The 24819-nt window shown below is 47.5% G+C and overlaps 2 protein-coding genes across 2 annotated transcripts in view; one reads left to right on the plus strand and one right to left on the minus strand.

The window, feature by feature from the left end:
* The window catches only part of LOC119432740 (CD109 antigen-like), a 215768-nt gene extending 207407 nt beyond the window's left edge, over positions 1–8361 (minus strand). The window contains exon 1 of the mRNA XM_037699906.2: positions 8040–8361. The gene's annotated coding sequence lies outside the window, so the exon portion shown is untranslated. The remainder of the gene's footprint in view (positions 1–8039) is intronic.
* Positions 8362–8643: 282 nt separating this feature from the next.
* Positions 8644–23871, plus strand: LOC119432796 (NEDD8). Its single transcript, XM_037699955.2, has 5 exons — positions 8644–8822; positions 9038–9055; positions 9164–9193; positions 9279–9361; positions 23493–23871. The coding sequence occupies exons 1-5, from the start codon at positions 8805–8807 to the stop codon at positions 23593–23595; spliced, it is 252 nt and encodes an 83-aa protein (XP_037555883.1). The 5' UTR covers positions 8644–8804; the 3' UTR covers positions 23596–23871.
* Positions 23872–24819: the final 948 nt, after the last annotated feature.

Genomic DNA, 24819 nt, shown 5'->3' on the forward strand with positions numbered 1-24819 from the left:
AAGAATAAGAACCAAGGGGCTCGAATTTTTGTTAGTCACAACTACATAAAGCCAACAGACAATGAAGCCAGCGAAATCAGTTCCTTTTTAATTGAACCCGCATGTTCCGCATTACGCGTGCGATGCTCCACTATTGAGCTAGCGACCGCCGGTGGCCGTCCTCTCGTACACATCATGCGTATTTGTGTGTGTGCACCAGCTAGATGTGGCCACCCGAATGTTAACCAGCGCTGTTCACGACCGTGGCGGCGGATCTGTAGCATCCCTTCAATCGCCGGCATCAACCGCAGCGTCTTAAGCACGAGCCAAATGGGTGGTTGCATTCGTAGCAGTTAGCTACAGGCCTACAGCTATCTTTAGCATGAGTAACTCGATCAATCGCCTTGCAACTTTCCAGCCCAAGAGTTGAAACCAAGCTGGAGGTTGAAACCCTGCAGTGGTTCGTGTAATACTTAAGTATTCGTGGCGTTGATTTCGATCATCATGAACACCAAACAGCACAAATTTATCTCTTGCGAAGAATTTTATAACCAAGTTCGCAAGCGAAGCCTTAGAGAATACTTATCACTAGCTATTTCCGATTGGTTTATGGAATGGCTCACACCTCTTTACTCCCAAGCTTACTAGTACACAAGATTCTGGCCGTGCTGCACTTCGGAACGAAAAGGTACGCCCAGATTTGGTCGGTCCAGGTGGATAAGAAGAAGCTGTCGACCACGAGCCCGGTAACTTCTCTGCGCTGGGGATACAAACCCGGCGAAATATCCTTCCCAGATCATCAACATCCCCCCCCCCCCCCCCTTCTTTCAACCACTTCACGTATTAGTAAAGAAGAATCGCAACGCGCTTTTCACTCAATTTCAACAAAGCCACGGGAAAATGTGCCGGAAAGCAGCACGCGACCAGCGTGGATCAGAGGAGTTGAAGAACGCTTCCCTTATATTCCTTTTCTCCTTCTTTCCGAGTCTCGTGTTATAACCGCGAGCTGCAATTCAACGAAACTGCAAGCCTGAGGAAAACAAAGCTTACGTGGGCACCTGCATTCCGGGCGTCGCCGATCAAAAATACATCTTTTAAAAACTTTATGAGCGAGCTAGTTTAAAAGATTTTTAAACTGCTATATCACCACACATTCGCGTGCTTTCAAGATTGTGACAAGTCGGTGCTGTCAACAGATATATTTAAAGGACACTGAAAAGAATACTTCAGTTGACCTGTATTAGTCAATCACTTTCCTGCACTCGCAAAAAGAAGCGCCAGCTAGCCGTGACGTCATGGATTTTACAGTGTCTTTTATTAAACAGTGCCTTTTTTTAGTTACAATTTTGCTTTTTTATTTACAATGTTTTTTTTTTCTTTTTTTTTTAAGCAGTGCTTGCTCGGGTCTAGTTGAAGGGACACTTTTTTTACAAAGTAAAAGAAAAGCTGTTCACGATCTACACAGACAATGCCGCCATGAACATGCTAGCCAAATATTGTTCCGCATTATGCAGCAATCTCGCGTGGTAGATCGCTTGCTCAATCCTGCAGCTGTCGAGGTCCCCTCCATTTTGCCGCCGTCAATGACGTCGCGCGACAGGCCACAGACGGCAGCCATTGGGCGATCGTTCATGACCATGAACTACACTCCCGCGTGAAAGCTTGCGCACGCTTGTACTATAATACACCCCTCCAAGCTCAAGCGGGAAGCGACGGTTGTTCTCACGTATTACTATAGTCTTTGTCAAAAACTTCGAGAATATATTAATGAAAGGCATCGTACTCACTCTTGTGTTGTCAGCTTTGACGAAAAGGAGCTACACTGCACTCTGAAGGAATCACTCAACTTTCGAGGACTGTTCCTGTATCAAAACAGCAGAAACACCAGAAGAAACGTTGCAACCCGTGACTTCACACTGACGTGCCGGCGCTGGGTTCCGGCGCAAATTTTGAGTGGTTTCGTGCTCTCGCTCCTTGTAATGAACCTTTTTCTTTTCTTTTTCTTTTTTTTTTCCACACGAACTAAAACAGAGCTTTGGAAAAACATCAGATTAAATGACTTCGTGTTTTCAGTGTCCCTTTAACGTCTTAGGAACTCTCGCAACGATGTACAATATATTGGAGGCGCATGCATCATTCAACAGCCTCGTCCTGCCGTTATCGACCGAAACGAAATATTTAGCGCTTACTGCAGTCCAAGTCTCAGTGGTCTCTCAATCTTACTTAGACACGCCCCCCCCCCCCTACTTGTTAGACGCTGCGAAAGTGACAGGAATGGGCCATTCGTGGTATGCAGTACTTTTTATTTATTTATTTATTTATTTATTTATTTATTTATTTATTTATTTATTACTATTGTTGTTGCGTTAGTTTGCCATGCCGCAGCAAAAAGAAATGTTACACATAATTATGAAGCTCTGTGTCCCGCATAAAGTAAAAAAAAGGAGCGGCGATGAGGGCCAAAAATTCACTAGTGTAAGTCTGGCGGCCTATTAGGGTGGAGACCCACACGGCTCAGATGACGTCGACGAGCCGTTTGCAGACCAGGACATGTCCATAGCAAGTGCTGTAGGTCTGCCCTCCGCACTGTCGCAGGAGAGTACGGGCACCTAGATGAGGCGTCGATCGGCCTTCTCCACAATACATAACAGCTCTAGTAGGAACAAAGAAAGAACGACATGCCCTTAGACGTTGTCACAAAAGAGCGCGTAATCCGGGCGCGCGCCGCGTGTCACGCAAGCCAGCGAAAGAACACGCCGGCCCCGCGGCAACTTCAACAGAGGGGGAGAGCGCATACGCCTCAAACAACAACGCTAACAACGGCGCCGAAACGTCTGGAAGAGCCTCGACGAAGCGACGTTAACCGGAGAGTGAGAGAGCACACGCGCGCGCCGAGACACCTTCTCACCCGGCGAGTCGAGAGACATTACTACAGCGTGAGCATGCACCAACAGGATGAGTCATCACCCCCCCCCCCTCGAGAATGCTCCGACAGCGGCGGTCGAAGGTACGAGAAAAGGCTGGAAGCTTCCCAAGCTTTGGCCATGCTACGAGATCACGACACCGATAGGAAAGTTCGAGAACGCCTGTGGAAGCTATATAACCGCCGTGCGAGAATCAGACTGGGGAATTCGGGAGTTCAGTCCGCACCGGTGAAGTGATGTAACGTGAAGACCGAGCGTCTGCGGAAGAATGGGATTCCCCGGCAAGCTAGTCGACGGGTTCATCGAGCGTCTGCATTTCCGGAAGAAGTTCATTCTTTGAGATTTGCCCCGAGTTACGCCGAGATCGTCCGACTTCAAGACCAACACTGGTGAATACTATTGGACACTTAGTGTTCCTATTCATTTTGTAATTTACGTGTTGGACTCTTAGTGCTTGTCGTGAATTATTTTCTTGTGTTTGTTAATGCCCATCTGAATTGTATTGTGTTGTGCCTAGCCTAAGTGTGCAAGTGTGTGTGTAACTGCCTTGTGTGAAGAATATATTTTGTTGTATTGTGACAACTCTGGGCTCTGACTCGGTCTTTGGACAGCAACCGGCGTTCGCTGGCGCACCAGAGGGCCCATTCTTAATTGTCCTTGCTTTCGTGGGATTATTTTCGGAAGCTGATAAGTCGGCTTTGGAATTTGGTCCACCGTCTGCGCCTCGTTCACGGGGTCTGTGACAGACGTCATACCTAATTATACCAAATGATAATACATTCCGTGTTTACTGGATAGTTAGTTTATTGGCGCAAAAGCGACTTAGGCTTTGCTGCGCCAGTCACAGGGTGTTAAAGTCAGCGATACAGGGATTACTGGATAGGGAGGACTGCTCGCTCAAACTACTGCTTACGCACAAATCCTCACTGATCAAACAGAAAAATGTTTGCAGCCCAAACTATTTTCTCTAAGTACTACGTACGGAGTCTCTCATCGAATAGAAAACTATTTACAACCCCGACTGCGGTAAATGCTCCGTACGTACAACGTACGCAGCCTCATTGATCGAATGGAAATCCTGTTTACGACCCATACTGCCGGACATAGCCTTGTTCGGTGTTTCAATAGGCAAAATACGCATATACACAAGAAGGAAGATAAGGCTTTTATGGTGAAGCCTGAGTGACTGCCCAGCAGAGTTGCGGAGTGGCAACTCACGAGATGGAATGGTTCCAGAATCATTCCACATTTTCAAACACCCGGAATGGACTGGGAATGGAACGATGACACCAATCGGGCAGGTGGAATGGGAACGGAATGGACGCCCGAGATTCCGGAATGGAGTTGGAATGAAATGGGCGTATAGTCCTGGAGTGTTAAATGATTTTAAGCGAGACTACAAAACCGGAAAATTTGCCAATTGGGCGAAACTAGACTTGGTCAATTATTTATACTTCTACTTTCCCAACTGAATACCTGCGCTTTCAGTGTCCTCTGCTGTGATAATTATAAGCAGCACGGTATTCTAGTTTCTACACTGCTGAAGAGCCAGAAACATTTCTGTGTTACAAGGTTTAAGTGCATTTAAAGACGGCAACTGTTAAGTTACCAAGAATTATTCGATTTAGCTTGACTTACGACACAAATAGGGAGGCTGAAAACAGTGTCTCAAATGGTGCACCCTGGCCGATTCCACGGTGATTTGGAACATGCGCCCTGCCGACTATCCAGAAGATGTGATTACATTACAGCTGGCCAAGAGGTGTGCTAGGAAAAATGGTTCCCCTTTATTATGCCACCAACTTTGACACTAACAAGATCGTCCTGCTAGACATATTGGTGCGTTTCACTTTTATGTTAGTCACCAAAGTGATGACAATAGTACGTACGCAATAAGGTAGTACGTAACATTATTTGTAGGGCTGTTCGAATATTCGAAGCTTTCAAATAACGAATACTGTCGATTCAGTCCTCGAATCAAATAATCACTGTTTAATTAGATTAGGGGTGTGCGAATAGTGATTTTTGAGACCGAATTGAATACGAATCGAATAGTGCCACAAGCGAATCGAATACTTTTCAAATAGTTTCCGAATAATGAACAGTGGTTAATACAATTACATAAAACAATATTCCCATCGCAGTATTCTTAAAGTTAGCAAGTGTCTGTCATTACGCAATGTGTTATGAAGCATTGTTAATTAAAAGCACGAATGGAGCATTAGAAGCAAACAAGTAGATTTTTCGAATGCACAGGGTTCTTTATAGAGTGCGAATGATCACTGTACAGGCTGTAAAGTATGTCTACCTAAGCGACCTAGCCTGCTCCACTACGCAAGTTCTCATGTTTTATGTCTATACTATGCCCGCTGGTTGATAATTTACCATACTTTTGCTCCAATTTCATGTTTATTTGGGAGCAGTTGATGACATGACATGACAAGAACTTTATTTGAGTCCTGAGGAACTGAGATCTAGGCGAGCCGAAGGCACCCCAGATTAAGTCGGTGGCTCCGCCCACGATGGGACCGGGAGACCAAATCCTGTCGCGATGTCGTGGGCCCTCTGGACAGCCTGGAGTTGAATTTGAAGATTGCTGCTCTTGAGGGATTCCTCCCATTGCTCTTTCATGGCTGGGCACAACCAGAGCATGTGATCAAAAGAGCATGAGTCATGACCACATTTGGAGCACAACTGTGAGTGGTCAGGGTCTATCCTGTTAAGGGACCGGGGAGTGGGATACGAACGGGTTTGCAGAAGTCTGAGTGTGCTAGCCTGAGGTTTGTTCAAGTTTATGTTCTGAATACTCGAGGAATAGTCGAAAAAATATTTGCATTTACGAATAGTGACTATTCGATTCGAAGATAACTACACTTTGATCTTAGCCCAAAAGACCGGGATCAGACCGGTCGCAGGATCAAATCCCGGCCTTGGCGGCCGCATTTCGATGTCGGCGAAATGCAAAAACGCCCGTGTCCCGTGCATTTGGGGCATGTTAAAGAACCCCAGGTGGGGTCAAAATTAATACGGAGTCCCCCACTACGGCGTGCCTCATAATGAAATTGTGGTGTTGGCACGTAAAATCCCAGAATTCATTCATTCCAACTGAATTGAAGCATCTGTGCAATTGCTACGTCGGCGACGCGAGCTGTGCTCGGGTGCGCAATAAGGCTGCTCTGAAGCAGTCTTATTCCACTGCGCCAGCAGTGGAATCAGCTGCGCAAGACGGGTAATTGGAGATCGCAGGGAGAGGCCTTCGTCCTGCAGTGGACATAAATATAGGCTGATGATGATGATGATTATGAAAGCAGTCTACGTGCAAACCCTTCCACAGCACTCATCCGCTAAATGATCTCTCCACGTAATTAATAAGACGCCAAACAATAGGCAGCTGAAGATCAAAAGAGCTTAACATTGTGCTGTACTTCTGTGCGCTAACAGCCAGTCCACTTTGCTGTTCCAAATATTTTACATTTGGTATTGCAAGCTCACTCATCAAGCGTAAAACGTGTTGACATGTCTGTTTCGAGAAGCGAAGGAGCTTGGAACACGTGAGCAAACGTTACTATTACAACACGCCCTCGCGCGAGGTAACCAAGTGCCTAATTATGTGAATCCCACAATCATCGATCTTAATCGATTAAATTAATAGTCACAGCAATGGTACGTACCAGGCAGAACGGTACACTGACGACCGTTCGAGAGCATAGCAAACAGGGCACATTCGGCGCAGCAACCCCCGAAGCTTCGAGTTCACTAACGTGCGCGTCGCATATTTGCGGCGAAAACGCGAAAACTGCAGTTGGTTCACGCCACATATTTCCTTGTTCGTCCATTGGCTCTTACCAGGTGACATCGCCACAATACAAGAGGCACAGCCCTCCGAAGCCGAACGCTGTGTTTCGCTCGCAAAAAGGCCAACGACAGAGCGCCGCCACGCTTGGAGAGTGCACATGGTTCAGCTGTTCCAAGCAAGCGAATCCCGCAAGGATTGCCGGCGAGTCACGCCCGTGGCATCCGCCGCGCCAGTTCGCTGCAAGACCTTGATACCGCCTGAATCATGTTCCAGCCGACGGATCCTCCTCCGTGCTACCTGCGTCCCGTCGCGGACGACATTCACCTGCGCGCATCCGACAGCGACAGCGCGCGATTCGAAGAGCCGAAAAAGGCTCCTCACGACATTCCGCCTATTCCGCGCACAATAACATCCCAATCGCGATCCAACGTCCAACAATTCGTTCTCTCGCCTTCACTCTTGCGCACAACACGTGCGCGATTTCAGGTTGATGGCTCAACGTGGAGAAATGCTTGAAGCTGGGCTAGTATGTGCCGGAACATACTTAAGTAGAACAGCGCGAAGACGGGGCTATCTCGAAACCCGTCTGCTCTAGCTAAACATGCTCAACATGGAGGCCGGCGCTTACAGCACGGTCCACGGTCGCTGGCAGTACGCTGCAGCGATTGTTTCGGAGTCTCCACCGAAGTCAAAGGGTGCATAAACAGCAGCACGAACCTGAGGCGCGAGAATATGTTGAATGCAAAAACAACGCTACCATACTGTAAAAAAAATAAAAAATAAAATAAAATAATAATAATAATAATAATAATAATAATAATAATAATAATAATAATAATAATAATAAGTATAATAAATAAAAAAATACATACAATGACAAAGTTCCTAGAAAGGTATTCTGAATGATACATTTTAGAAAAACCCAGCGACTTCACAAAGCAACACCCGCATGTTGCTTTTTCTACGTTTATTAACTTCGTTGTCCTTGAGGGACTTCGTTGACTGAAGATGAGAGAAAGGAATTATGTGAATAGCGTAAACGTCTAGGCGAGCTTCGGCCCCGTCACACAGCCGAAACCGCAAAATTTAAACTGTTTGGTCATGCAGCAAACCTCCACACAAGTTATGACAGGCACTCTCGATATGCAAACCAACAATTTTTCGCAGCAAGGCGACTTCTTTAGACACCTGCAGTGGTGTCACACGATCTCGCAGGTACGCAGAAAGAAAAAAAAAAAAAGAACGGGCGCCCCGGTCTCTTTTTTTTCTGACTGCGTCCGCCTACAGGTACCAAAGGATTGTGCAGTCTAAGCAGGGTCAAATGCGGTTGAATAACTTACCTTGCGAAGTTTTTCACAGCAATCAAACAGAGCTGCGCTGGAATGTGTCAATCGCTTTCCACCGGGCGCCGGTTTGAAGGCGCTAACCCAAGTACACTAACGCAACGGGCGACGTAGGAAATCCCAGCATCGGTTCGGTAACGCATACGATCACCACTGCCACAGCGCAAAGATCGCTCAACACAGGTTCAACTTTTTTCGAAGACCTCTCACAACGCCTCTACGTCTCCACAAAGAGAGCCCAAGAATATTCCGCGCGAGTGTATCTCCACTTCGCCGATTCCGCAAACTTCGCTTTGTCGATGTCAAACTTATTTCACACTTTGCCGCGCAGGTATCTCGTCTTCGGGCTGCAGCGGCACCTGCGCAAAACCGGTTTTCTTACTCGTGTGCCCGTGGCTCCCTCTCGCGAACTTATTAAACACGATATCTGGACAAATGACGACGAACAAGTTTGTGCTAGGAAGGCTAAGTTATCTTAGCAGCGAGTTAAATATTATTGGGGCAGGAAGTAGAAATTTAGAAAGCAATTTACTTGAGGTCCTCTGCTGTTGTTTTTTTGGATAGCCGCATCAGTCACCGCTAGTTGTGCTGGCGTCGCTGTCTGTTCACAGCCGGCGCTGCCGGCCAATGCTCGTTGCTCACAGCTAGCCCCCGCTCTAGCTGCTCTAGCCCTTATCCTCCCTGTTGCGTGTTCAGCCTTGTGCACTGCGCTCGGTGGGAGTAATTTTGTCAACAGTTTTGCCACCGCTGTCGGAAATCATTATGCTTATCAAAGTTAAGGTGAGTCGAAAAAAAATTGTGTGTTATTATTGAAGGCAAACGTAGCATAAACACAGTCGCGCATACGACTGTCACCGCCTGCCGGAATATGATTGGTGTCAATCACAATGCAGTTTATGTTAATTTTCTCTACTTGTTTTCTTAAGCCAGCTTTTGTTGTAGCGTTGGTTGATGACGTATCTGTTTTGCTTCTTGCATGTCACCTGGTACGTCAGACGCTCACCGGCAAGGAGGTAAACTTCAAATTTGCTTGGACGTTGTTTGCTGGGTCGTTTACTTAATTACTGAAATTGAGCCCTTTTTGTTTTTTTAACGTTGCCCATGCTTATGTTTGTTTACAGATAGAAATTGACATTGAACCCAACGATAAGGTATGTAAGCCCATCGCCAATGTTGATATACTGCCAATATTTGCGTACCAGCGCTTACCAGTGTTGATGTGCTTGAATATTTAAGGTTGAGCGGATCAAGGAGAGGGTTGAAGAGAAGGAAGGCATCCCACCGGCGCAGCAACGGCTGATTTACAGCGGCAAACAGATGTAAGTGTTGCTTCTGAGGGGCGGGGTTATTTGTCGAGCTAATTGGGGAGTGCCACCCATTTTCTCGCCCAACTTTCGAGCTTTTACCCATTGCAAATGCAATCACTTGACACCGCAGAGCGATTTCAAGCAATAGCGTTTGCGTTCTTTCATCCCACCTTTACCTTGCACATTTGTCTGATAATGATCTCTAGCATTTTGCCTATGTTTTTATGCTGAAGTTGCAAAAATGCTCCAACCAAGATGGTTTTAAAAAATTCTGGAGTGGCGGGCGGCGCCCGCTATTGTTTACCAGCCGGGGCTGAAGCCAGCGCTTGCCCAGACTTCAGCTCTGAAAGAGTGCCGCGCATTCTGCAGTCCGCGTACACCTTAAATGCTTTTGTTGTGCGAATGTAAAAACTAGGGTAATTGTAAAATAAAACGTCGTTGTTTCTAGCTATATTACATGTGGCTGTGTGTTGATATCAAGAACTCTTTAAAAAAAAAAAAACGTAGCTTGCACTGCAGGTGAAATGCTAAAGAGACAGCGGAACCGATGGGCACAGCTAGTCCTGGCTTTTTGGCTAGGTTAAGCACTACCAAGTCATCCCCAGCATTTTCTGGAATTAGTTGATTATTTATTGATTATTTGTCGATTAGCTATTGATTGACTATCGAAGGAGGCCATGTATTTGGGCTAGGCCAAGCACTACTACCAAGTCTTCCCCAGCATTTTACGGAATTTATTAATTATTGATCGATTATTCATCGGCTATCGCAAAGTATTGGCCACGTATTTGGTCTAGGCTAAGCACTACCAAGTCGTCCCCAGCATTTTCTGGAATTTATGGATTATTGATAGATTATCTATTAGCTATTGATTGGCTATTGCATGGCCACGTATTTGGGCTAGGCTAAGCACTACGAAGTCATCCCCAGCATTTTCCTGAATTGATTGATTATTGATTGATTATACATTAGTTATTGATTGGCTATCAATGACTGACTATGCTTAAGTAGTCCCAACCATGCTTAGCTAGACTTAGCCAGGATCAGCTTCGGTAGTTCACATGGGTCTGTTCCATTGTGCTTGGACCCTTTCTGCACTACCGCCAGGATCGGCCCACATTTTCTGTTCGCGGTTGACACATTACGCCCCGCTTAAACAGCTTCGCTGTTAAAATAGAATCGATGCACTAATATATCTAGATCTAACTTATGCGTAGGCCTCTATACAGCCTCTATTTTAAATCATGGTTTAAAACTCACAATTTTGCTAAACAAAGACTCATGTCCTGGCGCTCTTTGGCCTTAGATGCCCTTGCGCCAATAAAATGCCTCAGAACTCTAAAAAAATGTGCCACGTCATTCAGGTTTCCTCCTAAAACCAGTGAAACAAAAGCATATATATTTAATAGGATCTTTACAGCGAAATTAGCCATCTGAAATGTGAAGGAGGCAGGAACGAAGGCGTTTCCTATATTCCACTATTCCCTGATATCTCTTCGTGCCCCGAGTAAGATGGCGGCGGCCTGGCTTCACTTTCAAAGCAGCATCGCCACTCCAGAATATTTCTTTGAACCTCCTTGGCTCCAACCTTGCCTGCTGCTCTTGTGGCTCCCGAGCTGCTGGTCTTGATGTTGAATCTGTTGCTATTCTCTGCATATTCTCTGCACTGCTATTCTCTGCATATTCTTACTCACTGATGTTGCTCCCTACCGCTTGTCTCCTTGCCCTGGCCTTCATATTCCACGGATGAAATTCTTCTGAAGACATTGTCGAGAACAGTTAGGCAACTTTTGCCCAACGTTACCACCATCTACAGGCGTCTGCACTGCTGCCAAAGTGCTTGATCACCGCACTCCAAGGCAAAGTCATACAATGGTGGCTTCAGTGTTTAACATGCCAGACTGAACATTATGTGGCTCCTTTGTCTTTGTGGATTCCACTGCTCATGCTTTCAAATTGAGCAGCCATGTAGAATATCCATTTGTCTGCTTTGCTGCACACTTGCTTAAGTGCTCGAAACACTAGCTCGGACATCTATATGTTGTCTGGCATGACAAGCTGCCTCTTAAGATGGCTTTTGTTGGCACATATGTCAGTTTCAGTCATGCTGGCACCTTGCGTGTGGTTCCTTGCAAGTCTTAGTGCTGGACATTTGTGAGTAGAGCATGGTTATGTGGTAGTTCTTGGGCCCTTGTTTACAAGAAGACAAATTTGTGCTACCTTAGTTTCTTCTGCTGCCAACTCTTCTTGTATTCCTGAAAGGGCCCCTTGCCATGTTAGGGCATTGCAAATAGACACAGTGCGCAGATAATATGGTGACAATCGTGTGATAACTGTGTACACAAAATCCAAGTAGCCTATGTCTCCTTCCTGAAGGAGCAACTTCGCATACAAGCAAGATGTTTCACAGGTGATACTGCAGCACCCAAATATATTAACTTTTCCCCCCTCTTATCTGCTCTATATAGATGCTGACAACTTTGATGAAAAGCAAGTTTTTTTAGTACGGGGGGAATTCAGCATAACTTAAAGGGACACTAAAGAGAAACCGGAAGTTAAACTTTAATGGTAGATTATCCTATCACGATCACAGTCATACCATTCTTACGGCGAACAGATGTTTAATAAGCGAGAAAATAGCGAAAAACTGAAGGATACGTGCTGACGCCCCTTCGAATTTCCCGCACTACACGTTCGTGCCGTCGGAGATTACAAACGCAGGCCGGTCGCGATTGGTCGAGAGCGATTTATCGCTGTTAATAAAACTCAAAATGAAATACACCTTAAATGTACATAAACAACATTTGCCAACTTTTTAAGCCATTTCAAGCGAGGACGTACAAGTTTAGTGCAAAATTAAGTAATAAGAAAAAATGGCGTGGCACTACATGCGGTCATGATACTTTAGTAGTTTCGTTTTTGCTCCATGGATCAGCGCGCGCGCCTGTTCCACTCTACAGTGTTAGGTTGCGTCGCTCGAAAAACGTTGACTTCGCGGGAAACAGCCAGAAAATGCCTCATGTGTGTAGTGTTCAGGGCCGTATCAATGGCGCAAGGCACTTGCGCAGGGGCAGCGGCAGTGTTGACCCGACTGTGTGCTTTCATGCGGTCCCGCGCGATGAGCCTCGGCGTTCACAATCACTCAGTGCTCTGCCGATAATAAAACGGCAAAAAAGCCAGAGAAACCGATGGTGTGCTCTCTGCATTTCTCGCCCTCGGATTATGTATATAATCCTGCTTTCGGAAAGTATCTTGGCGTGCCCCAGTGGCCATTCCATTCTCGAGCAGCTGTTTCATCAATGTCGCCTTCATCAAATGCCCTACTGATGCCCCTGCAGCAGCAAACTGGCGGCTCGGTGAGTGCTGAATGTCATTAAAAAAAGACGAAAAAACCATACCGAGTACGCGCGCAACTTCCTACGGGCTTGTTCTGTCGGGAACATCGTCGCCTGGCGGACCGGCCGCCTCGTCTTCCGGCGACGAAAACGAGGCTTCGCTTTTCGTCAGCGCAGCCAGCTGCTCACCGCCATCGTACGCGGAAACACCTACGGCACGAGCACGGAGGATCATTTCGTGCTCCATTTCTCTGAAGTCGCTCAAATGCAGTCCTGCTTCCCTGGCGAGCTCTTCGTTGCAAGGTTCAGCGTCAGCTACGGTATCCATCGCGGCCACAGAGAACACCTTAGCAAAAGTCGCAGCGAACGCAAACGCAGCGACAATGTATCCTATGATGGAGCGAGCGCCTCGGCCATTTACGCAAGTGGTGACGTATCATGGCGCCTTCCGATTCGCTGAGAGCAATGAAATCCGTGACGACACTGATTCAGCGCTGAATCTGGGGGTGAGAAAATGAGGAAGAGATATTTGGTCTTTGTTTGCGAATTTCTCCACTACTAACTCATATTTTTGCACCCAACAAAAACTGCATGCATTCCTGAAGGTCCCTCTTTTATTCCAGCTGAACTTCCTGTTTCTCTTCAGTGTCCCTTTAAAATGGTGTGCTTGGTTTTAGTTGGGAATTCTGCATCATACATATCCTTGGATAGTTTTGTGCTTCAATTTCACTCGTACACCCATGCAGTAGCACATGGCTACAGTGACCTGGTGCTGAGCATGAGGCCCATTTGCCATTGTGGCAGAGTAGCTGTGACATTATAATTCTTTAAATTATTGTTATTATTGTTTTAATAGGGCTCGTATAAAGATATTACTTGAGAGGTTGGCATGGAAACAGCATACGAGTTAGGTGACAATACTGGATAGATGGTTTTCATAAAATGTAGTCTTGAAACATGAGATAGCAATGATCATTATGGCAGGGAGGTCATTCCAGTTTCTCTTCATGTGCAGCAAAAATGGAGGCGTTGTCCTAAACTAAAAGGTGTCAACAGCAGTTGACACCGAGGAAAGACAAGGTCTTCTTGGGTGCATTAGTGTACCATGCAGTGGTGGAAAAACTGCCAATTTCATCAACTTGACCAAGAGTGGTCGATTGCAGCATCCTGCTCGAGAATGGCATTTTAGTTAAAAATTGCGCCGAGCCTGTGCCAAAGAAATAAGAGCTGAAGCGCTAGTGGAACTGAAACCTAAAGCACGCTATCATCATTATAGAGGTGAACCAAGCGGCCACAGCTAGGGGTATAGCCATGGTTTCTCACTATATTACAGACAGGGAAATCTCGTGCTTTTGAGTATCGTGGAATGCTGAGATATGGTGGGCTTCAGGTTGGCATCATTCAGGACACCTTAAAGACACACCTGGCTAGCACCGTTTCATTTCCTTCTAGAACAGTACATAAAGAGCTGTTTTAACTTTATTACACAAAAACATGTTTTATTCAGTCATGAGAACTTGTATTTATATGTAAAATTACATGAAACTATTGACAGGCCACTAAAGTTGGAGGACAGACGACACGGTCTGTGCTATCTTTGCAAGAGTGTCATCTGTTCTTTGCTATTTTTCCTTGTTTATGCACTACAGGTGAGTAAACTTCATTGAAAGATGTAATACAGATGAATGAAAATCTTTCATGCCAATTTGAAGAATGAATTATCTGTGCAGCCATATCCATGTTTTAGGCGAAGCCCCGCTCAACACCAGCCAACACAAGCCGCACACACCCATAATACTGTCACTAACATGAGTGCTCAGCGCCTGTAGGGAACTCTCCTATAGACGTTGGCACCAGATTTCCCTCTAGGTAATATTGTGAGAAACCCTATGGATATAGCCAATGCCATTGGTCCCCCATTTGCTGTTCTTGCTCTTTTGTTGTTTTTACAATGTTCTGCTACTGTGCAGTGCTGTTGTTTGTAATGAAGATCTGTATTTGTACTACTGTGGCGCGGAGCTCGCTCAAGCAGGCTGTTAGATCAAAAAGCTTCGGATAAAGTTTGGTCACACATTGTTTAGCATAGTTATTGACGGTGCCACTTTTAGAAATGCCTTGTAGTATGCCTTCTGACCGCTGGCTAGGAGGAGGAGGGTCGAAAAGAGTGGGAAATACAAGACAGTTAAGAATCGCTGGATAATGATTTGCTAATAGTGGAGACCTTCCTTTCAACGCAACACAATCGAAAGAGCAGGTAACATGGTTGTAATTTAAACAGCTTTCACATGACTAAATACAGTTATGCAGGAGAGACTTTGCATGTTAAAAGCAAATAAACCTTTGGGTCTTGTTGTTGCCCATCAAACAAACATGTGGCCATACCCACCTTGTTCCACGATATTTTTCTTTCTTTCGTTCACTTGAAGCAGGGTGAGTGCATGAATTCCTGTTGCAGGTCAAAATGCTAGAGGCGGCTGGATACTGCGATATGTGCTCAAAGAAAAGTATTCTATTGAAAATGAATGAAACTAGTGTGGTAAATGTTATTTGGAAGGCTGCATTGATACACATAAAGCTGGCTCTGCTATATTTGTTGGACTATTTCAGGCCATGTGATGTATAGATGTACATTCGACACTGCCAAAATGTGCTTATCGCTGTGCCAAATCAGTTTTTTGCTTGCGTCAAGAGATCAAATGGCTGGTCCACCACTGACCAGGTACTAGTTTGTTGTTTAGACAGCACTACCGTCAGGATCAGCCCACATTTTTTTTTTTTTTTTTTGAGTAACGCCACCCTTCCTCTTCTGGTTATAGGCGCTTGCAGTTTTAACGAGTACATCTGGGTTTAATTCTGCCTTTTTTACTCTAATTATGCATTGACGATGGCAATTACAATTAAAAGGTATCTTGTAAACAAAATGAGCTAATTTGTGTTGGGAGGCAAGTGTAGGAAGATTAAGCTCAGCTTTTGATGCTAGAGTTGTACGAATAGTCGATGGGAGGAATCAAGCAGCACTGTTCTGGATAGATTGAAGGATGTTTGAGAGAAGTCTTTTTTGTTCTATAGTGATGCCTACAAGTTCACAGGTTTGATTTCTTGACATGGTTGTCACATTCCAGTGGGGTGAGCTGCAGTCTCAGCCACTATCAGACTGAACCCGAACCATGAAGACACATCTGTAGTACTTTTAACTTTAAGGAACCTGGGCTCTAAGGTGCAAACATCGAATTCTTTGGAAGAAAGACACATTAGTCAAGTGCATTCAAGGCACCCTAACTAGAAATCTCCAGCACCCCTGCAGTAGAAGCAAAAAGGCACTCAAAGCATGTTTGAGTTAAGTGTGATGGTGCCTTCTTATATTTAGGTCATATTAAAGAATGTGAAGTCACGAATTATTGTTCTGGAGACTTCCACTGCAGTGACTCCGTAGCCTGTTGTGCACTTTTGGGACACCGTAGCTACGTACAAGTCAAACTCATTGTATAGCACCATGGATAACTGACTGACCTCCATTGGGACTTTTCAAGCATGACTGGAGCTCACTAAGGCATTTGCTGTGACCCGAAGAATTTTCATTCATCTATGTGCATTGGTGGCCTCATTCTGTCCTGCCTTCAACTTTAGCGAGAATTTAATTTTTTGTCAAATTGGTACCATGCATAGTGTGTCTAAATGATGATGATGATAAAAACTTTTATTGCAAATAAGAAAGTAAAGCTTGGGTTACAGGAAGATATGGTCAGGTCCCTAGTCCGGGACACCGTTGGCAAAAGCCGCTGCCCGTGCTCTTTCGATGAGGGCTCGTTGCTCCTCGAGGTCTGAGCTAGACAGGGCCGCCTCCCAGTCCTCCCACGTTGGCTGATTTATTATGGCAATACTGCTATTTTTCTGACAAGCCCATACCATATGGTATAAGTCTGCCTTTTGGCCACAAAATTTGCACTGCGTCGAAAAAGACTCGGGCTCTATGGTGTGAAGCCTAGATGGATTCCTAAATGACATAGTTTGTAGCCGACAGAGGTGCGACTCTTCCGACGGAGGTGCGACTCTTCCGATTTATTAAGACCCCTAGTGGGCCCTGGCAGTGTCTGCCTCTCAAGGCGCAGATGCTGTAGTATCTCTGAGTATGTTAACGGAGAGGGGGGGAGACAGTCAGCAAAGGGGAAGAAAAGCTCGGGCTGAAGCATGCGCACGCTCGTATCCCTCAACCCCCTCGTGACCTGGTACCCATATCAGCTGCTTCGATGCAGTGCAAGTCTCAGCTTGACTAAGAATTTTGCATGCCAGCGGCATGATTCTACCACGCATATAGTTTCTATAAACCGCCTGCGAATCTGTTATGTATTCTGACGCTGTGTGTGTCGCGGCTAGGGCTATCGCCACTTCCTCCACAGCCAAGGTTTCCCCGTCACGAACTGAAAGCCAGTCTACAACCTGCATTTGGTGCACCACTGATATTGTCGATATCCCCTTTACAGGGCCCGCAGCGTCCATGAAGAAGGCTCCTTCTGTTCTGGAATAGCACTTGTTCATTATCTTGCTCCTTGCCACTCTTCTGGCCTGATGATGCTCCGGGTGCATGTTTTTAGGAAGCGGAAGCGTGAGGAATTTGTTCCGCCACTCCCGAGGAATATCTTGTCGTCCAGCCACTTTTTGCGGAAAGCAGATGTTCAAATCCTCCAAGACCCTGCGGCCCGTCTTGGTTGTGGCCAATCGCATTACCTCGCTTGTAAGATGGGCGCTAATCAATTGATCAGCTGTATTGTGTATTCCAAGTTGTAGCAAACGCTCCGTGGATGTTTTCATGGGCAGACCGAGGGCCTTTTTATCAGCCGTTCGAATGATAACGTCCATGTGGTTTAGATCGCTCTTCCTTATCTGAAGGTACGGGGCCACGTACACTATTCGGCAGAGGATAAACGCCTGCATTGGCCTAAGGGTGTCCTTTTCTTGCATACCCCTCTTCTTGGTTGTGATCCGAGATATACAGATGACTTGCTCGCACACCGTTCGGAGCTTGGTTATTGCAGCTGCGTTCACGCCCTTGTTGTCAATGAGCAGCCCCAAAATACGTAGTGTCTCCACCTCGGGAATAGGTGTGTCGTGGACCGAGATTTCCAGCGGTGCAGTATCCCCCTTCCGGCGCAAGACGAGGAGCTCCGACTTCTCCGGGGAACAGCACAGTCTGCATTCTGCTGCATAGTTTTCAACTGTGGTGGCAGCCTCCTGGAGGACTCCCTCCATCTGTCCCAAGCTGCCCTCCGTTGTCCATATGGTTATATCGTCCGCATAAAGGGCGTGACGAATTCCCTTTACGGCATTCAGTTTTTCCGGCAGGTGCATGAGGGCAACGTTGAAGAGCAGTGAAGAAAGGACTGCTCCCTGAGGCGTACCCCTGGTGCCCATGAGTATCGGCTCGGACCTCGTGTCACCAATCTTGATGTGGGCTTGCCTATCTTGCAAGAAGTCCTTGATGTAATAAAAGGTACGCTTTCCGCAATGAGTACCCTGTAGATTTTCCAGAATCTTGGAGTGTTTCACGTTGTCGAAAGTCCCCTTAAGATCCAGCGCCAGTATGGCCCTACTGTTGTGCTTGCGCGGGGGATCGATCACTTCCATCTTCAACTGTAGTAATACGTCCTGGGTTGACAAGTGTGCCCGAAACCCGAACATCATGTGAGGCAGGAGGTCTTGGTCTTCTAGATACGCCAATAGGCTGTGGGGATTGAGGGTTGCGCCGGCATGATTGCGCGGGCTTCACCTGCTCTGCCATCCCTCGCCATCGTTCTCCACTCGCCTTATTCCCCGCCCGCACCGCCTAACCGGTTCTTGCGGTGGCGCTGCGCACGCCGCGGTTGGCGGTGAGAGCGGGGTGCTGACGTCACGCGGCCGCGCGTTTTTCGGCAGCTAGCGGCGGAGCGTGCCTCGAACTTCTCTCCGGGACCAGCGCACGGTACGTTCATGCTTTCCTCTCGTCCGCCGACACCTTTGTGACTAGGACTGGAGCTCGCGCACGGTGCCTTTGCCCGTGCGGGGAGCGCATACTTTGTGCTGATCCTTTCCCGACGCTAAGCTGACGAGCGGTGCCATTAGTGCTCGCGCAAGGTCGTACCCCGCCGAGCCACACTTGCCGAAAGCCTAAGCCGAAGGATATTGCCCGTGCTCTCGCGAGTTGACCCATTGGTTATCGCCAGAGCAAGTAGCATAGCCGCCAGGACTTTGCCTAGCGGCGTGTCCCAGCTTGAGCCTGTGCTCTCGCCGCGACGTGCTATAGGCGCCTGTTATTGTATTTTCGCCCTGGTGCGGGACCCCTTTGGCTCCCCTCCGTGCGGGTGTTTGTGCAGTGCTGGTGCCGACGGTTTCAGTAAACGGTTTCCGTCAACTCGGGGCTTTACTGTGTTTTTGCGTGCGTCGCTCGGTAGCCCCTTGCGGCCTCTGAGCTCGCGAGCAGTGCTGGAGGCGACGGCTGACGCGGCCCTGTGGCTCGCTAAGCTCGAACCCGCGGTGGTTGGTCTCCTGTGAGACACCAAGAACCCACAAGGCGCAGTTGCACCGCCTTCTCCATAAGCTTCCCTGCACACGATGTAAGCGAGATTGGCCTCAGGTTATTGATGCTCACCTCCTTTCCAGGCTTGGGAATGAAGCTTACATCAGCCGTCTTCCACGCCCTGGGGAGCTTTCCACTTCTCCAGCACTCGTTGATGTATTGCGTGAGATTTTCGAGCGTCTGCCGATTAAGATTGGCAAGCAATCCCACCGTCACATTGTTGTTGCCTGGTGCCGTGCTCCGCCTCATGGCCATAAGCGCTGCCTGTATTTCCTCGACCTCGAACTCCCGATCCAGGTCCGGATTCTGCATACCTTCATACTCCCGCACTGGCACGTTGTCTTTTATCGTAGATATATTTGCTGGTGAGGGCTGCAACCAGCTGCTCGTCTGTGCCTGAGAAACCGTGCAGGGCTCTTCAGGTTACGTTGCTGCTCCCCGCGCGACTTGGTGGGCTCTATCAAACATCTAAGAAGATGCCACGCCACCTTGGTGCCGAGGCTGCCTTTCAAGGAGTCACATTTGGCCAACCAATTATTCTTGGCCAAGGTCCATGCATACTCTTCCGCTTGCGACGTTAATTCTGCGATCTTGAGCTTGCAGTTATACTTTTGCCTCTTCCACCGCCGCGTTAGACCTCTTCTCGCCTCCCATATATGTAGCAGGTGGTTGTTGATAGCTGGAACTTCTGAGGTCTGGAGCATACGCGTAAAGCGATCCCTGACTCCCAGCAATGACTCGGCCCACTCCTTATACTCTTCAATGGGCGCGGTAAGCGTAGGATCTTCCGCCTTTCGGAACAACAACCAGTCCGTGATCCTGGCCTGCCCTCTCGGTTTGCGATGCTTATTGTAGTCCAGGCAGATCTTGAGAATGCAGTGGTCACTCCCCAAGGTCTCCTGTGTGTTATGCCATTTCATAATTTCTCGCTCCTTTAATCAAAGAGAGATCTGGGCACGTCTCTCTAGAGACACTGTTGCCAATCCTCGTCGGATGCTGCGGGTCCGTAAGAATCGTCAAAGCTACGTCTGAGATGGCCGCAGCAAGTTTCCTGCCCTTAATATCCTCCTTACTATAACCCCACAAAAAGCTATACGCGTTAAAATCCTCCACTATGATAAGAGGGGCTGATTTTGCCAATTGCGCTGCCTTTTGGAAAATCTCATCAAAAGACGCAACCCTGCTTTTCGGTCGACTATATATGTTCAATACATACACACTTCTGCTAGTACGTACGTTCGGTAGGAGCTGAATAAAAGTTCGCTCTACCTCAGTGGTTAACTCCAGTTCAATTGTGACAGCCGTGCAATCCTTATGCACCAGAATGCAAGTGGATGAGTTGGTTTGATGTGTGCTGTATGGTCTCAGTTTGGCTTCTGTATTTACGTCCTGCAGTGCAATGATATCTGGTAATTTTTCCAACGATTCAATGTGTTGCTGTAGCGATTCCCTCTTCCTCTTAAACCCCCTGCAGTTCCACTGCAAAATCTGCAACTTAGGAGGGCGGGCCATGTTGAATACTCAAGGACGCCGCACCTGGTGTTTCCACTCCGGTGCCGGGCAAATTGTCAGCTCCAAGCTGCCTGTTACCCATCCGGCCAGTAAGTTTAGGAACCTTTGACCGCGTGCAATCCGCAAGCTCCTGAAGTTTACGATCAATTCTGATTTCAAAGGCCTGTAGCTTAATCAGATGGGGCTCCAAGATTCCCTGTAGGACCCGCTCTACCGCGCTATGACTGCCCCTCTCTATAGCTGCTTGAACGCGTCTCTCAATAATAGTTTGTAGGGTTCTCTCGAGGCTGGCCTGTATATTTTGCGCTATGCGAGCCTCCAAACGCGGAAGCTCCCTCTGCAAACACCGCTCCACATCAGCCTCAATCCTGGCTTCTTCCTGTGTGACAGCAGCCTTTTTATCGGTCTCCCTCGCCACTACGTTACTGTTTTCCTCTTCCCGCTTTTCCGCAACCTCAGTGGCAGGGGCCTCTGCCTGCTGAGTAGGAGGGACGGAAGCATCCTTCTCCATTGCAGATTCCGCAGGCGTTTCTGGCACGTCTGCACCCCCTGCCGATGCACTAAGCTTCTGAGTTTTATACTTTGCCAGTTCCTGCCTTAATCTACTATTTTCTCAAGTTTCTCAGCAGCCAACGTGGCAGCCAAGGAAGCGGCAACCTCTGCCCAGCTCACCTTGCTGCCCGTGGTTTTTCGCTGACCCGGCTCCAGCTCCGGCTCCTCCAATTTTATTATTGTCAGCTGGACGACTGCTTCCCTGAGGTCCCTGCCGGGAGGCCCCCTTGCAGCCCTCGTTTCTGGTAGCGGCGATGGAGCCGCAACCTGCTTCTGAGCTTGCTTTCCAGGCCCCCGAATCCTTCCGGGCCCCTCTGGCCTGACGCTTGTTGCTGGATTTCCCTCTGCCAGGCTTCCGCCCGGCTCCCGCACCTCTCCTGTATTTCCAGGTGCAGTCCGTGGAGCCCGTGAGATGGGTCCTCCGCAGACTAGACATCAGGGCTGGCACTCGTGCCCCTCCTCTGGGGCGCCCTATCCGCAGGCTCGGCAGCAATCATCCTGTGGATTAGGGCACACATCCACCCTATGTCCCACTGTTCCACATAAGGTACAAGCTGGTGTTGTCTTCCGATAGAGGTGCACCGGCACAGCCTCTCCCCAGTAGAATACGTTGAACGGCACCTTGCGGCCCTCGAACGTAATCGCTGCCGCGTTCGACTGTCCTAACTTCCGCACACCCACCATGGAAGCATCTGGCGAGTAAATAGCTTCAGTAATATCCCCTTCGGATCCACTTGAATTACTCCACGGCACGTGTTGTCCGTCATCTTGAGGTAGACTTGCACCGCTTGCAATCGGCCGCCAATCTGCAGACTCGACAGCAAGGACGTGCCGAATGAACTGTGCATCCCGAATTCCAACGATAATTATGTTCTGATCCCACGCCGGCCAAATAGTGAGTGCCTGTGACGAGCTCGGGACCCCGGCAGCAGCATAAATAGCTTCTCCGATTTGATTGCTACCCTTGAAATTTGACAAATTGAGTGTTCCCCTGGGTTTTACGACGGCAACAGCGTCTTCCGTACCGAATTTGGGCACCACCTTCGGTTTCTAACACTTTGGTTGAAGCGTTTTGCCTGGTGTCGATGTGGTGACGTGGCCGTCCATAGCGTCGCCACCGCACAACGCTTCCTGCTCTTTAGAGCTAGCGCGCGTCTCGGCCACTTGCTCTCGTTCTTCTAACTTCTTCCGGATAACATATTTGGTGGCTTCATCGAATACTGGCTTCTTCGCAGGCTGTAGCTCCACTACTTGCATGCTTTCCGGGTCATGGCAGCTGCGCCTAGTGCTGCGTCCGCGGCCCAGCGTCGTCGCTAGGCCTTAGCAGCGGCGCCGGTGTGGTCGATAAAGGCCCGTAAAATCGCCAAAATGGGCCCACCTGGTTGAAAATGATATCTATGGGTCCCTGGTAACTTGCTGGACACAATCCAAATGGGTTTGGGCAGTGCAGCTTGATGGTCTGGCAGTAGGACATCAGTTACGCAGAGCCGACGTAAAGCACGTCCGCTCCCCTTGACGGCTCGCAGCGCCCCTCAGTGTGTCCAAAGAAAGTTTGCTCCATGACTCTTGCTTTAGGATGTAACACCAACCAATTACCGTAAGCTCCCTGGTTTGGTGCTTACTAGTGTTCAAAATTATTTGGGAGACCAAGACTGTGGTATTGTCATAGTCCATAGTATTCTCAGTCTATAACCTCATAGTCCAGCTTTAGCTTCAGAATATAAATGTCAAACGATTTCGCTAGCATATTGTGGAGCCATATGAGGAACCGCACAGAGAGCCATGGAACGAAAAAGGTTAGGCCTAACGTTAGAAGACTTCCCGGGAAGAGAGCGGTGCAGATCTGAGAACAAACGGGGATAGCAAATATTCTAATTGACATTGATAGAAAAAAATGGAGCTGGGCAGGCCATGTAATGCGTAGGATGGATAACCGGTGGACCATTAGAGTTGCAGAATGGATACCAAGAGAAGGGAAGCACAGTCGAGGACGGCAGAAAACTAGGTGGGGTGATGAAGTTGGGAAATTTGCAAGTGCAAGTTGGAATCAGCTTGCGCAAGACGGGGCTAATTGGAGATCGCAGAGATAGGCCTTCATCCTGCAGTGGACATAAACATAGGCTTATGATATTATGTTCTGTATATCTGCCTGGGCTCAGTGGTTCTGAATTATGCAATTCTTTCTCCTCTCTAGGAATGACGACAAGACAGCGACAGACTACAAGGTCATGGGCGGCTCTGTACTGCACCTGGTGCTAGCTCTGCGTGGTGGGCAATGGAAGCCCTGTCGACAGTAGGATGAGCCAATTAATTTGTTTCAGTGCAAGTGATGCTATGTGCACCTTGCTTTTCTAATTGGGGCACCAAAAATGAATTTCACTTTATGCTGCTAAAAGAAATTTTGTCAATAAGAATGTCATACTTTTGTCGTGCTTTATTTGCTTGTTTAAACCTCAGAGTTAATAAATGTGCATATCAGCAAGTGCACTAGTGAAGCTCTTTAGCGTATTACCTGCGTTCTCTTGAAAGAATTTGGAAATAAAGCTTTAAAAACACTTTTGTAAAAGGAGCAACCCATGTCAAATTGGTGTGTGTAAACCTGCAGTTTTTCGAAGACGCTGTGGAAAGATGTTTGGGTCTTGACCATTTTTTATTCATGTGTAATCTGATGCTGGGAATAGAGCGTGATAGCATTGCAAACTGCTGTAAGAGCAAGGTTTGCACCCTTTCCACCTTCATGTTCTAAGTATGCAGTGCTGTGCATATGGTCCATACTAGATGGAGCGGCCAACCACAGGGAAATTTTCCTACATCTTGGGATATTTTATGCCTTGTTGAGGGGGGGGGGGGGCAATTGGTCCAAATCTAGGACGAGAGATAAATGAGATGCAAAACGCAGAGAGGTTAACCTGAAGATGGGTATCTAGGGAAATTTTGCACCAGGACATGGAAGAAAAGCTCGGATATATTTCTGAAGACCCTATCAGATGTGAAGCCCCTGCTGCAATGCCGCAATGAACAATACGTGGAACTGCTGGTGTGACAGCGTATTCCGATTTCAGTCACCGCAAATTACCTTCACATAGCATGCAAAGTACGACTTATCTTGCTGCTGAGTGCATCTCTCCAAGTAAACAGGTTGTGGATGTTTTGGGTCTCGTTAATGAAGCACTGCTGCTGTGCTATTGCAATCCGAACCTGTCAATTTTTGTGCACTTGGAATGAATTATTTTTCTTTAACCAGTGAAACAAACTTCTGCTGTACCACCAATCAAAGCAGCACCGGCAAATATTGGTGTAAGCGGACAATACCTAGCGCTAAGTATGACAAGGTGGTTGTGGCGCTGAGCAGCCGACTGTGCACGAATGTACAAAAATTAATCACAAACTTGGGCAGAGGCCCAGTGGTAATGTTGTTGTGCAAGCTTTGCCATGGAGGATAGAAAAAGCCACGTATGTATCTGCCTGCTTCGCTGCAAATGACATGTAAGCATGGTGGTGTTATGTCAGTATACGGCATG

The sequence above is a fragment of the Dermacentor silvarum genome, chromosome 1 (assembly GCF_013339745.2).
Source record: "Dermacentor silvarum isolate Dsil-2018 chromosome 1, BIME_Dsil_1.4, whole genome shotgun sequence".
In the NCBI taxonomy this organism is placed as follows: Eukaryota; Metazoa; Arthropoda; class Arachnida; order Ixodida; family Ixodidae; genus Dermacentor; species Dermacentor silvarum.

Excerpts from the sequence above, each read along its gene's own strand:
- LOC119432796 (XM_037699955.2), top strand. Across the intron at positions 9,194-9,278 it reads ACATTGAACCCAACGATAAG|GTTGAGCGGATCAAGGAGAG; the intron begins GTATGTAAGCCC and ends TGAATATTTAAG. Across the intron at positions 9,362-23,492 it reads ATTTACAGCGGCAAACAGAT|GAATGACGACAAGACAGCGA; the intron begins GTAAGTGTTGCT and ends TCTCCTCTCTAG.